The sequence below is a fragment of the Cyprinus carpio genome, chromosome B11 (assembly GCF_018340385.1).
Source record: "Cyprinus carpio isolate SPL01 chromosome B11, ASM1834038v1, whole genome shotgun sequence".
NCBI classification, from domain to species: domain Eukaryota; kingdom Metazoa; phylum Chordata; class Actinopteri; order Cypriniformes; family Cyprinidae; genus Cyprinus; species Cyprinus carpio.
In genome coordinates this window covers 19,490,265-19,503,060 of record NC_056607.1, presented here as the reverse complement: position 1 = coordinate 19,503,060, position 12,796 = coordinate 19,490,265, and the positions used below count along the sequence as shown (strand labels likewise).

At 35.2% G+C, this 12,796-nt stretch overlaps 1 protein-coding gene across 5 annotated transcripts in view; it reads left to right on the top strand.

Moving 5' to 3' along the window:
- Window positions 1–12,796, top strand: part of LOC109078415 (inactive N-acetylated-alpha-linked acidic dipeptidase-like protein 2) — a 241,726-nt gene that overhangs the window by 142,207 nt on the left and 86,723 nt on the right. For all 5 annotated transcript variants that reach the window (XM_042734434.1, XM_042734433.1, XM_042734432.1 and 2 more), the window contains one exon: window positions 3,869–4,007. In XM_042734434.1, the coding sequence (XP_042590368.1) occupies window positions 3,869–4,007 (139 nt within the window). The remainder of the gene's footprint in view (window positions 1–3,868; window positions 4,008–12,796) is intronic.

Sequence of the window (12,796 nt, the reverse complement as noted above, 5' to 3'; positions counted from 1 at the left end):
CAGTTAAATGACACATTGCACAGATGAGTGAGATTATGGTGCTTTTTGGAGCTTCATTTGGTCTAATCACCATCCTCTCATCCCTCATCCTTGTGTTTCTTGGTTAATAAGTCATATGGGTTTGGACTGCCGTGAGGGTGAGTAAATGACAAGAATTTCACTTTGTGCAAACACTTATTTTCGTATTGCTCCTGCAGAGCAGTATCACTTTTTATGTATTTATTTATTTTGGGATATTTTATTCAATGAAGAGTGTGTCTTTTTGATTATTCAGCAAAAAAAAAAAAAAAAAGATCAGAAAAGATTTTGAGAAGTTTAGTATTTCATCACTTGTTCACCAATGGATCCTCTGTATTGAATGGGTGCCAACTGATTAAAAACTTCACAATAATCCACAAGAATCACACAGTTTCAGTTAATCAGTTATTATTATTGCTTTCTCCAGTGGACATGCATGTATTATTTTTAATCTCAAAGAAATGGATGTCTTTTACTAAATGCTAAATAAATCATTAAATAAAGCTAGATGGGTTGTAGAAGCATGTTTTCATGTTCATAAGAGTTCAGCTATTCAGTAGCTTGTGATTACTTCACAGTAAGATCTGGGACAGTGTCTCCACATTGCTGCTGTACTCGATGTCACTCACAATTGTGCCTTACATCTTCAAGGATGCACAAATAAGAACATTTAGAAGCAGAAATCAGATAAAAGCCTTTTGATATTACATCAGTAATTTCCTGTTGACTTCTGTGAGTGTAGAAATGCAGTACTTTAAGTGTCCATGACTGGGTCATCAGAAAAGTACTAGCTACCATATCTTATCTCCTACAGACCATTTAATTAAACAACAGAATTCATGAAAGAGTTGCCGAAAAGAAACAGAAATGATGTAATGCAAGGCTGTAACAGAGAGAACTTTTCATTTTGTTATAACCTTTTAACTAATTTGTCCGTGGAACACAAAAAGAAAACTTTTTTCTCTGCAATAATACTCGTTGAGTTTTGACAGAAATGGTCTATGAGTTTGCACATGTGCATTTCATCAGCATAGATTCCATTGTTATGACTGTATGATGCGGGTAATAGTGACCTTTGGGAGCACTAGACACTTGATTGGGAATTCTAGCCCTGTACCAGGCACTCAGTGTCATTTGTTTTGGAAGAGTTATTGATTTTCTTTAAAGCGAGTGCTTATGCTCAGTCTGCGAGGATCAAGCATTTTGACTTCTCCTCCTCAGACAATTAGTCCAGAGAATGATGGCACTTTTGATCCGAGACCTTAATCTACCGTCTCATAACCGTCTCTGTCGCTATGTACATTCCTGTGCTGGCACGGCTTGCTCTCACACAGTCCAAATGAAGATAATAAAGCACATTTAACTTGCAGCATTCAGCTCAGTTTTGGTAGAAGCAAGTTTATAGGATTTTTAAAAGGTTTATTGATATTTTTTGCGTCTCTCTTCACAGTAAAACAAGAGTTATGGCTCATGATGTTATGCTTGGCAGCAAGCAACATTCAAAACACACAGCATAGTATAACTATTTCAGGTAACTCCAAAAGCCTTTTAATGTTCCATTCAAGCCTTAACCTTAGAATATAGTCTCAAAATCATGGGTAGCATCTAATAGGCTGTTCTCTTTAAATAGTAGATGTGTCATTAACATAATATAATGAACAAGGGTACATGTAGCAGAGAACAGTTTTTTTTTTTCAAAGTGGCTGTCTTGGTTCTGTTTGTATTTGCTTTTCTGTTTTCCTTACTTTCCCCAGCAGATTTCCCTAGGGTGCACGACAGTTCCTGTCCTGCCCTGAAGGTGCTGAAATGGAAAATATTTTAGGAGTATACACATTTACTGTATTTTTGTAAATGTCTCCCCTGAGTAAATCAACAGATATGAACAGAATGTCTTTTTTTCTGAAATAACACTAATGTCACCCTTAAAATTAGCTCTTGAAGGAAGGCTGGAAAATACATGTAGATATGTATGACTACTGTCATGCTTAGAAAATTGTAGCTGTTTAACTTTTAGTTCGTTATTGCATGTGATTTTTAGTATCTCTAAGAATTAGTTTGGGTTGAAGTAATTAGTGATTAATTTTCATATGAAATTTGTGAAGAGCAATAATGGAACAAATGAACATGAGCAAATTTAATTTCAGTGCATTTAATAACGGCACTCCTACAAAAGTAATTAAAAAATTAGTAGCAGGAAGATTATTGGCTAAGCGATGCATTTCCTCTCATCCTCTATGAGCCAGCATGTGTATTGGAGACTGTAAGTAAATGTCAAGTGCTGTGTGTTTAGTTGTGCTCCTTTTGTATTCCTGTGAAGGACAAGGTGTTGGCTCTTGTTGGCATTTAGCAAGAGGCTTGATCCATGGTGGCATGCTCCCAAGCAACCAAAATACCTACAAGGTGTTGATTGCTATCTGTGAACAACTCCCATATTGAAAAGAAAAAGATTTCCAAGCCTATTACAAGCCTGTTTATCTTTATCGTGCATGGGGAGCAGCTTCTGGTTGGCTTCTCATATGGATATCAGGTGCTAGAGAGTTTCATTTGCACAACACCCAGTGGTGCATCTGCTTTCACACCAAATGTGCCCGTCTGTTTGACACACAGTCTAACTGCTGACATGGCTGGCACCATCAGCATAAATGATGTGCCGCTGTGCATATGGTATATGCTGCCATTAGCGGTCACAGCAAGATTGTCGACTAAATGTTCAAGGCAAACATTGACCTTTGAACGGTGACTCAGATGATATAAATGTCTACTGCCATGCAAGGCGGCAACATCCTCATTCTTTACCCCAGGAGAAGTGAATGTGAAGTTCCAATTCAGTCAAGTTGGGAATTATTTGCTCTACTTTGAAATCATTGATTTTTATGTGGGTGTTTCTTCAGCTATGGGTACTTTCAGTCCTGTGGACTTTTAGAAAATAAACTCTCTTTAGACACACTTTTCACTCTTGCTTGTTTGTTTCATTTGTCTGCTAACAGTGGACACACAAGCATCAAAGATTTTTTTTTTTTATAAAAACCCATCTTTTTACTTAAGTAGCCAACCAGATATGAGTGTCATGCCATAAAATATTTTTAATACGACTGACTTTGTATTTAATGTGAATTTATTAGAAACATTGTAATTAACTAATTATAACACTTTCATTGTACAGAAAGCAAAGAACATTTACACTATCAAAGAACATTTTAAGCACTCTCAAAAGCTCTCATTATAATCACTGAAGCTGTTTACACTGTGAAATAAATATACTTACACTGTCTGTACATCTGCACTTCGGTGACGACTCATCTGAACACCTCTGATTGGTCATTGCATTCATAACCTCAACAGAATCGTGTGTGATTTGTTACAGTGTGCAGTTGTAAAAACGCATCTGGCTCAGCACCAGCCAAAGCGCGAATGCTGATTCGACTTTAGCAGCCGATGCTGTGCCGCACTGCACATTCTAATAACACCAAGTGTGATTTTATGAAATAGAAAAAAATATTATTTGGCTATTTTTTGTCTTTTGGAAGGTCCATACAAAATCCACTTGGCTCAAAAATCTGAGGGGGCATGTGTATTTTGAATGGATATGATGCCTCTAGTGGTTTGGCTAATTTGGCAGAGCTGTTGGAAGCTCTCATCAGAAGAGCTGCCCCGGGCTCTCGGCTGTTATGGCAAACACACTCAGATACTCACACTGTCTGTCTGTCTGTCTGTCTGTCTGTCTAAAAACGTTTTGTAGCTTTGATCCAATAAATTTTGAGCATAAGAGACTACTTTAAAAAACTTACCTCAAACTTTTGAACAGTAGTATATATTATATTTAGAGTTCAACTCTGTCGTCTCTTCACAGCTCTCTCTCCTGGCAGAGGTGGGGTTTGGTGGCTGTCTTCTCTATGTGGATCCATGTGATGCCCCATTTGGGAATAAGACATTTGGGGTAACCCTGAACCCAGGTGGTAACCCGTTTTTTCGAGAAGATGCCAGTACTGGTAAGTATCTGCGCTTACACCAGGGCACTGCAGCCTTCTTCATTTTATACTTTCATCAAAAACTCCCTATATTAAGAAAACAAAAATAAAATAAATAAAAAGAGTTGTTGCAATGAGTTGATGAACATGAATGTAATTATAATTATTATAAAACAAACAAACAAAAAACATATCTTTAGGTCTCAGGTGGTTTGGCATTACTTTCAAGGCAAATGCTTCCAATTATGCTGATAATTTTCACAACAATAAAGAAGTCACATTAGGCAACAGTGAGTGAGAGAAAGATAATTACTGCTTTTGGACATCTATGATGCCTGCGCACTTAAACAACCTCTTCGCTAATTAAACACATTCCATTTCAGACTATTATTTTTAATGATGAAAGAAAATGACATAACTTGTTTTATGAAATCTAGACTAACTTAAAGTATATGCATATTAGAATAAAAAAGGATCCACTGATGGCAGTATACCATCGTGCAAGTCTAAAACCTATATTGTGCACTGTCCGTGGTTCTGAAAGTCAGCTATGTGTGTGCAGCTGTCCATGGTGCTAAAATTAGATGACTTACAGTTTAAAGAAGTCATCCTGGCTGTATTTAAATATCTACTATTTGTTGTATGCATCATGCAATTATAAAACCTACAGTGTATGCTGTCCATGGTGCCGAGATTCAGCTGTATGTGTGCTGCTGTCTATGGTTCTGTAATCAAATGTCATACAGCATGGGTTTTTTAAACCTGTCCTGAAGGTCCCCCAGCCCAGCACTGCACAAGGACATCTCAATTTGAAGGATCCTTTGAAGGCGGTCTTCAGTTTTGCATCCTTCATTCAGCCTGTTTTGATGGATGCATAAGATGTGTCTTTTCCATCCTTTTATCATCCATAGTCATTTGCAGATTTTCTAATTCTCAAAAAATTATTTGTTGAAAATAAATCAGCACTGAGCTCATTCTGTTTTGTTATGTAATGCAAGGAAAAAAAATTACTTTGGAGATGATGCCATTGTTTTCTTTTGTTTTGTTGTAAATTAATTATGTAATGCTGAATTGTGCATATTGTAAACCCCTGGGAGATCATAGACAGTTGCCATTACCTCTACTACATTAATAAAGTCACTTAATTTAAATATTTTTTTCATATAAAATATTAGTTAAATTAGAATTTGAATAGTATTTTCTTCATGGGCGTCACTAGGCCATTTTTAGGGGGGCTATATCATGAAGACCTACTCAAATATTATAGGCCTACCTATCTATGCAATACAGTGGAATACTGTAATAAGTTTAGTATAACACCCCTATTAGTCACACATAATTATATATTTTATATATATTATACCCTCACTGGGGGCTGAGCCCCCCTAAAATGAAAATCCTAGAATTGCCCCTGATTTTCTTACCATGACTGTATCCATGGGCACTTATTAGACCATCTCATTGTAGTGTTTAATGTTGAGCGGAACTCTACAAAGTATAAGAATGTCTGTCATGTCTGAGTCTGAATTGTTAGCTGAACCTATTTCAATAGGGTACAATACTGTATTAATATGAAGGGAATTTTCCATATAATCTTTTTTGTTTTTTTAGTTTTTCTTGTATTTTAAATTTTGTACTTCATTGCGTTGTGCTTTAGGATTAAATGAAATACCCGAAAAATTACTGGATAATGTCCTGGTAAAATATTACTAGTATATTTTCCTTTTTTTTAACAATTTTATTACTATTATTAATATGTTTAACAGTGTAGCCTTGAAGCCTCAAAAGGACTGGACTAGGAAGGATGCATCCTGAGAAGCACCATATGTTTCCCAACACCCTGTCCTACAGTGTTTAAAAGAAATTATATTAAAGTTGTGCTGTATTTAAGCATCTACTGGTGATTATAGCATCATGTAAGTCTGAAGCATGTATTGTTTGCTGTCCATGGTGCTGAAAGTCAGCTGTGTATGTAGAGCAGTACTGTTGTTCGTGGTGCTGAAACCAAAAGTACTGTATTTAAGAGTGCTGCCCATGACAGAAGACCTCAGCACAGCCCTGGTTGACCCTGGCTCTCTGCAGTGCAGGATCACTGGGACGTGTCATTACTGGAGTTATAGCGTGGGCTTACAGCGGACCGCGGAGTCAGGGCACGACGGGGCCTGCAAACAGATGTCTTAGCAGATGTTTCGTGCCTGTTTTCTCTTCAGCAAAGCCCTTTGTCAGAGCACTCGGCAGGAAACGAGTGCATGGTGAAATTGCCGAATACTCTGTGGTGGTTCAGGGGAGCGTGAATTATTTAGCAGGACGATTGTCCTTGCGACTGTTTTGTTTGGCAATGAGAGAGTATATGCAATGTGCTCTGGTGAACCCATACAAAGAAAACCAGAGGTCAGACTCTAGTTATTTTATGCTGTCTTTATGATCTATGATATAAGGTCACATGAACAAGAATTTTGTGTGCTTATTATATGACATGCTGTAGATGTGAATCTATGACATTGTTTAATCAAAAACAAGGATTTCAAAAACAAAGAGAGGTGTACTATTGATTTAGATGTTGACAAAATATCTGTTCAGAAATATTGTTTTCTTGGTCTTTCCAATATAAATGAATTATGAAAAATGGTCATTCAAACCCCCTACTGGTAAACATGCATCGATCAGACCTAGTTGATGAAAAGTGTGTTGGAAGTTTTATTTGTGAGAGCTCCTCTATGCTTTGTTTAGTTTTATTTATCAGCTGTACAGTAATGGTTGTGTTGTTTGCATTTTAATTTCAAATCTCCTCGTACTGATATACTACCTACTGTGACAGATTAAGTTAAATCTAATCAGACATCTTTGATAACACAGGCTTGCTTATTCCCCTGCTAAATAATATAGTTTTAGCCCCATTTCAAATAATATATACTTTGGAATGAATGAGATGCATCTGCACAAATTAGCAAGTCAGACATTTTGATTAATAGACACTTGATTGATAGTTTTGCTTGCTGATTTATCACAAATTCACTTTTTAATTTCTCACTCCTGTTCTGATCCATTTATATAATGTTAAAGGAATATTCTGAGTTCAGTATAACAAGCTTATTGCTCAGTGTTTGTAATGTGCTACAAAAATTTTGTACTACAAAAATCTAGCTTACAATGAGGCACTTAGAAAGGAATAGAACTGGGCCATTAAACCATAAAATACTCACTGTTTGAACTGTATAGCCACAATACATAAACAATGTGTATTAACATGATTTTAGAGTTAAAAAATTGTTTACCTTTTAAAGTTTTGTGCAGTTTTACCAATTTCAGCAAACATCAGTTTTAAAAGTCCAATTAATGTAATTTTTATTATTTATTTATTTATTTTTTATTTTTTTGGAAAAACCTAAACTTTACATCAGTGATGTTATTGTTAACAAAAACTATTACAATTAGGTTTTGTTCATTTACTGTATATAAAGTAGAAATAAAATATAAATATTCAACGAAAAACTTAAACATAAACTATTATTATTTTTTTTATTATTATTTATTTATTTAAATAAAACAGACATTACACATAAAAAGATGAGTATTGTATTAGTTAGTTATTAGTTATAATTAGTACCTTTTTTTTTTTTTTTAGAATTAGTACTTTTAAAATACAAATTAGTACCTTTTGAAAAGGTTCTGAGTGACATCTTTTTTTTTTTTTCTGAGAGTGAATAGCCTACTAGCATCGCTGAATGTAGTGACAGCATGCAGTCTGACAAACAACAATCCAGGATCGTTCCGGGATCTTGTTTGCTTATGATTTGTGAATGAAACGAAACAAAAAATATGATGCCTTTAAGGCTCACGTGGAAACATTTGTCTCCAGGACCAAAAGATAACGCCAAGCGCATTGATTCAATCAGAGGAAATGCTTTGTGTATCTGAATTGTGGCCTCTGGAGAACAAGTGTTGTGTGGTTTTATTGAGCCATGACTCTATCTTATTTATTTTGTTTATTTTGGATATATTCTGCCATCCTCCTGGTTGGGAAATGAGTCAATAAGGTGCTGGAGGACATAAACGGAGCGCTGGCGTAAAAAAGCATTGCTTTCTTTATTAGCCTTCTGCTCCGCTGGCGCGTTGCTTTTTCTTTTCTGATTACATAATTTTGTTAACCTTTAAAGCCAGGCACATATCTGAGGAAGAGGAATGTGAAATATGTGGGGAACTTCAAACAATTTTTACATGTTAATTTCAAGTTGCTGACAGGTGGTTTTATTCACATGGAACGAATTGTGTCTCCTGGGTTATTTAGAAACCTTGTTGAAGTGAAAAGAAGCCTTTGAATAGAAATGTGGTCATTTGCATATTTATTTAAATGCGCCGCAGCTATGGGACACATGTAAAAGACTTTAATGAAGAAATGCTTACCACTGCTGTTGGGAAGAGAAATGTCCTCTGTGCAATGTCAGTCAAAACCATCACAATGTGTCCCATCTCTCCCCTCGGTCTGACTTCTCCTGTGGGTATCTCGGTTTTATGTTCTCTTTCTTTCTCTTTTCATGTTGTCATTTCCCACTGCTTCTGTTCATGCAGGAGTCACACCAAGAGTAAAAAAAAAAAAAAAAAAAAAAAAAAAAATAGATGTAAACAATGAACAATGTCCTACACAAAGAGCAGTTGATCTGTTTGAAGAGAAACTGACAAGGTTACTTGGAGAGACAGCATAATTCCCCCAAATACAGTTGTCTGTTTGTTCTCTGCCTGAATCGATCTGTGTTTTGAACCAATAGGATTGAGTGGATGATTCAATGATTGACTCATAAAGACATATTACTGGTGTAATAATGCAGTCAGAAAGATTCACTAAGAATCCTCACCACTAATGCACAGAATGACAGTCTGAGTGGAGCATATTACAATTTTTCAATTACACTAAAGTTTGGTGATAGTAATATTTTATTTAAATATAAAAGTATAATTTGATTATACAAGGATGCATTAAATTTATCAAAAGTGACAATGAAGACATTTATACTGTTACAAAAGTGTCTTGTTACTTTTGTTTTTTAACTTTCTATTCATCAGAGAATCCTTAAAAAAATTACAATTCCGCTTTTCCATTAAAGAAATAAATTACTGCTTAAAATGTATTAGAGGTAAATATAAATAATTTTATTTTAATAATATTTCATAATACTACAGTTTTAGTATTTCATGATATTGCTTTTTTAATAAATTCAGCTTTAGTGAGCATAAAAGGCTTCTTTGAAAAACAAACATAAATAAATCCTACATACATTAAAAGTAAACAAAGTTTTACTTACCAGAACATATTTAATCACATTTCCATCTGATTTATACTTTTTATTTATTTATTTTATTTACTTTTTGATTTATACATAATAGTTCAAGGTTAAAAGCTCCTTCTTTATGAATGCTTTTACAAGCAGTTTAGTTTGCTATTTGTTGACATAATTTGATTTTTATTCATTAAAGTTACTGCTAGCAACTTCATGTTACAGTTGTTAAGTCCTAAACTTAACTCACACTGCTTTTTATCATTTCCATCCATTTTTTTTTTTTTGCTCTTATTAGGTCCCTTTTTCCCAAGAAAAGACACGGAGCATCATAACAGAATGAGAATAAAGCACTGTAATGTATGATTACATTTTAAGAACTTTTTTGTATCATAATTATACTTCAAATGGTGGTTCATTTACTTGATGAGTAGCTTGATTACTTGGGCTCTAGGCGCTTTTTAAGACAGCGTTCATTAAAGGAATGCTTTACCGCAGTGACGCCCTTTCCCGCATCTCAAGAGTTGATCCTCATGTGTTCTCTTTACTTTCTGCCCTTAAACCAATGAGCATTTGGAATGCACTCAGGCTGAAAATTGCCTTTTCTACCATCGCTATCATTTGATTGGTATTCCAGCTAATAGACATGCAAATAAAACAGAGGGTGCATTGCACTCAAGACAGAAATGTGGCACTTGGTCAATAACATTATGGAAATGTTGCTTCTACTTCTTCAGCTCTTTGTATGAGAGCGATAGTGCCTTTGCCAAAGTGCACAAGCGCCTTAGGTTGAGGAAATTACTCTGCCGGCTACATTTTCTCAGTAGCGGCACTTCTGTCCATTTGGCGTGATTAATATGTCAGTCTTATGTTGAACCGTGTGTCCCCCCGTCATTGTCGATGTAGGCCTAATGCATTTTTGAGTCTTTTTATTATATATTCCAAGCGTGAAAGCGGTGAAAATTTCAACGTATCATGAGAAAGAATGTTTTTATAGGATTTCTACTGAAATAAAAGACTGTCGCTCACAGCATTTGGGAATATAAGAATGACATTTTGGAGGTTTAGATGTGTTTTTGATGGAGGATGGGCGGGCAGCAGCCCTGCAGGCCATAAGCTCCCTGTCATCTCGTTCAGAAGCTCGGCGCTGCCCCCTGCCTGGGCCGGCTAGGACCATCTTATCTCATCTGCAGAGGGTGGGAGGGCTGCTTGGTTGCTCGGACCCCCACCGTGCCAGAAATGCGACCCCTGTCAGATGACTGTAGGTCTGTCTTTATTGAATCAAGAAAGGAACGTGTTGAAGTCCGAAGAGCTGTATTTAACACACACTGAGGGCTTTACATCAGGCCAGACTCTCTAGTACTGCAGATGTGCTGTAGGGTACACAACAAAACATTGGTAATGAGAGAAAAATATCTCTAATGTTCTGTTTGGACTTTGAAAGACCCCTTTTACTAGCTCAAAAACACACTTGCACCAAGTATCAGATTTTTTCATGATTTTTCATAAACTTTTGAGAACTGGTTATAAACAATTTAACCACGCTTAAAAATGCTACATTACAACTGTTTCATTATGTATATATGAGGTCTTAGAGACCCCAGGTATAAAACATGAATAAATGCAATGAATGCTCACATGCACTGATTCATTTGCATGCAGTATCAGTACATGCCTTCCAGTTGTTTATTCGAATTAACTTTTTTTTTTTTTTTTACAGTACATGTTTTACAATTCATCAAAACATGTTACAGTTTTAGAGATGCTTTTATCCAAAACATGTTACAAATGGGAGTATCACAGTCAGTCTGTTATGAATGTTATGAACGTTTGTTTGTTCACATTGTCACAGTAAATACCTTTGTTATTGTAAGTGCTTATGGGTTTGGATGAGTTAAGTGCTTGTGGAAGAGATGAGTGGAATCCAAAAAAAAAAAAAAAGATTAATTTTAAAAGTAGAATTATTATTTGTAAGCATGCAGCATTTGGGTTGGGTTAACATAAAGAAAATGAAACCAGTTTCAACCAAAAAAAGGGTTAATATACTTATTAATTGACCTCTTTGACATACGCTACTTGATTTCAAACATTTCAGTGATTTATTAGTTTTCAGTGTTTTAATATAAAAACTTAGTTTGTGACTTAGTAATGAGAATTTCAGTTTATCCAAAAGTAACACAGATAGCAGCCATTCAAGCTCCACCATTTAATTTTTCCTTTGTTTCACACAGTTACAAACACCTAGAGTAGTTTTTAATTCCTGTGAGCTGACAGTTTCTTTATGATTAATAAAAACGATTTGATTACTCCTTGATCCATTACTCCTTGAATTTTGTTAAGCATTCAGGCCAGTTTATTTTATAATTTAATTTATTCTATCTATTTATAGTTGAATTTGACTCAGAGTAGAGAAATATATACATGGTCTGAAAGTTTGAGGAACACTGCTTTAGTGTTATAAATAAGTAAGAAAATCAATCCTCTCGTTTCTCTGCTTTTAGTGTACTGTGAAACCAGACCAGTATTTATAGAATCACCTAGTCCTAATGTTATTTTCTTTTGTCCAGCACTGTTGCTGTCGAGCCGCCTCTCACTCATGAACCTCCCTTACAGGGCCTGGTCCGTGCCATATATCCTGAGAGACATGGCCACAGTTTAGCCTCTGCAAATAGGGAATCATTTTACCAGACAAGAATTTACAGTTGTGCCTCTCTTCAAGCCCTCTGGCTCTGAATCCATTCCTCTCTTATCATGCTGAGTATGAGGCCAGAAGCAGAATTTACACATGCCTCCACCTTGCAAATGGGCAGTAATGAAGAAGCCAGTACATTTGCTCTAAGCAGGGATGTTGTGTGTGTGTGTGTTTACACGAAGCAAGGAGATGGATAGTGTGTTTTAACAACCGTGGTGTGAGATGTGCCTTCTGCTCTGATGCCCTTGTGTCTAAAAACATGCTTTCAATTCAAACTGGAACGGGGTTTTTTTTTTTTTTTTGCTCCTCGAGAAGCTGTATTCACCAGAATTGATACAAGTTAGTGTATATCCATAAACATGTGCAAGCATTTGGGAAGTTTGCAATGCAATATTATGTGTTATTACTAGTGTAAAGTATGTATTAAAACTGTTCAATATTTTTTTTAAATATATTTTTTAATTTATAATGCATGCATCTTTTTGAATATATAACATTGTCAATAGAAACTAATGGGAACACGATTTTTTAATGAAATGATTATTAAAAAAAAAAAAAAAAAAAAAAAAAAAAATATATAATATATATATATATATATATATATATAATAATAAATTAAGTTCTTTTAAATTTTCTATTCAAGGAATCATGTCTTCCACAAAAATATTAAACAGCACAACTGTTTTCAATAATAATAATAATAATAATACGAAGAAGAAGAAGAAGAAGAAGAAGAAGAAGAAGAAGAAGAAGAAGAAAAAGAAATGTTGTCTGAGCAGCAAGTCAGTATATTAGAATAATTTCTGAAGGATTATGTGACACTGAAGACTGGAGAAATGGCTGCT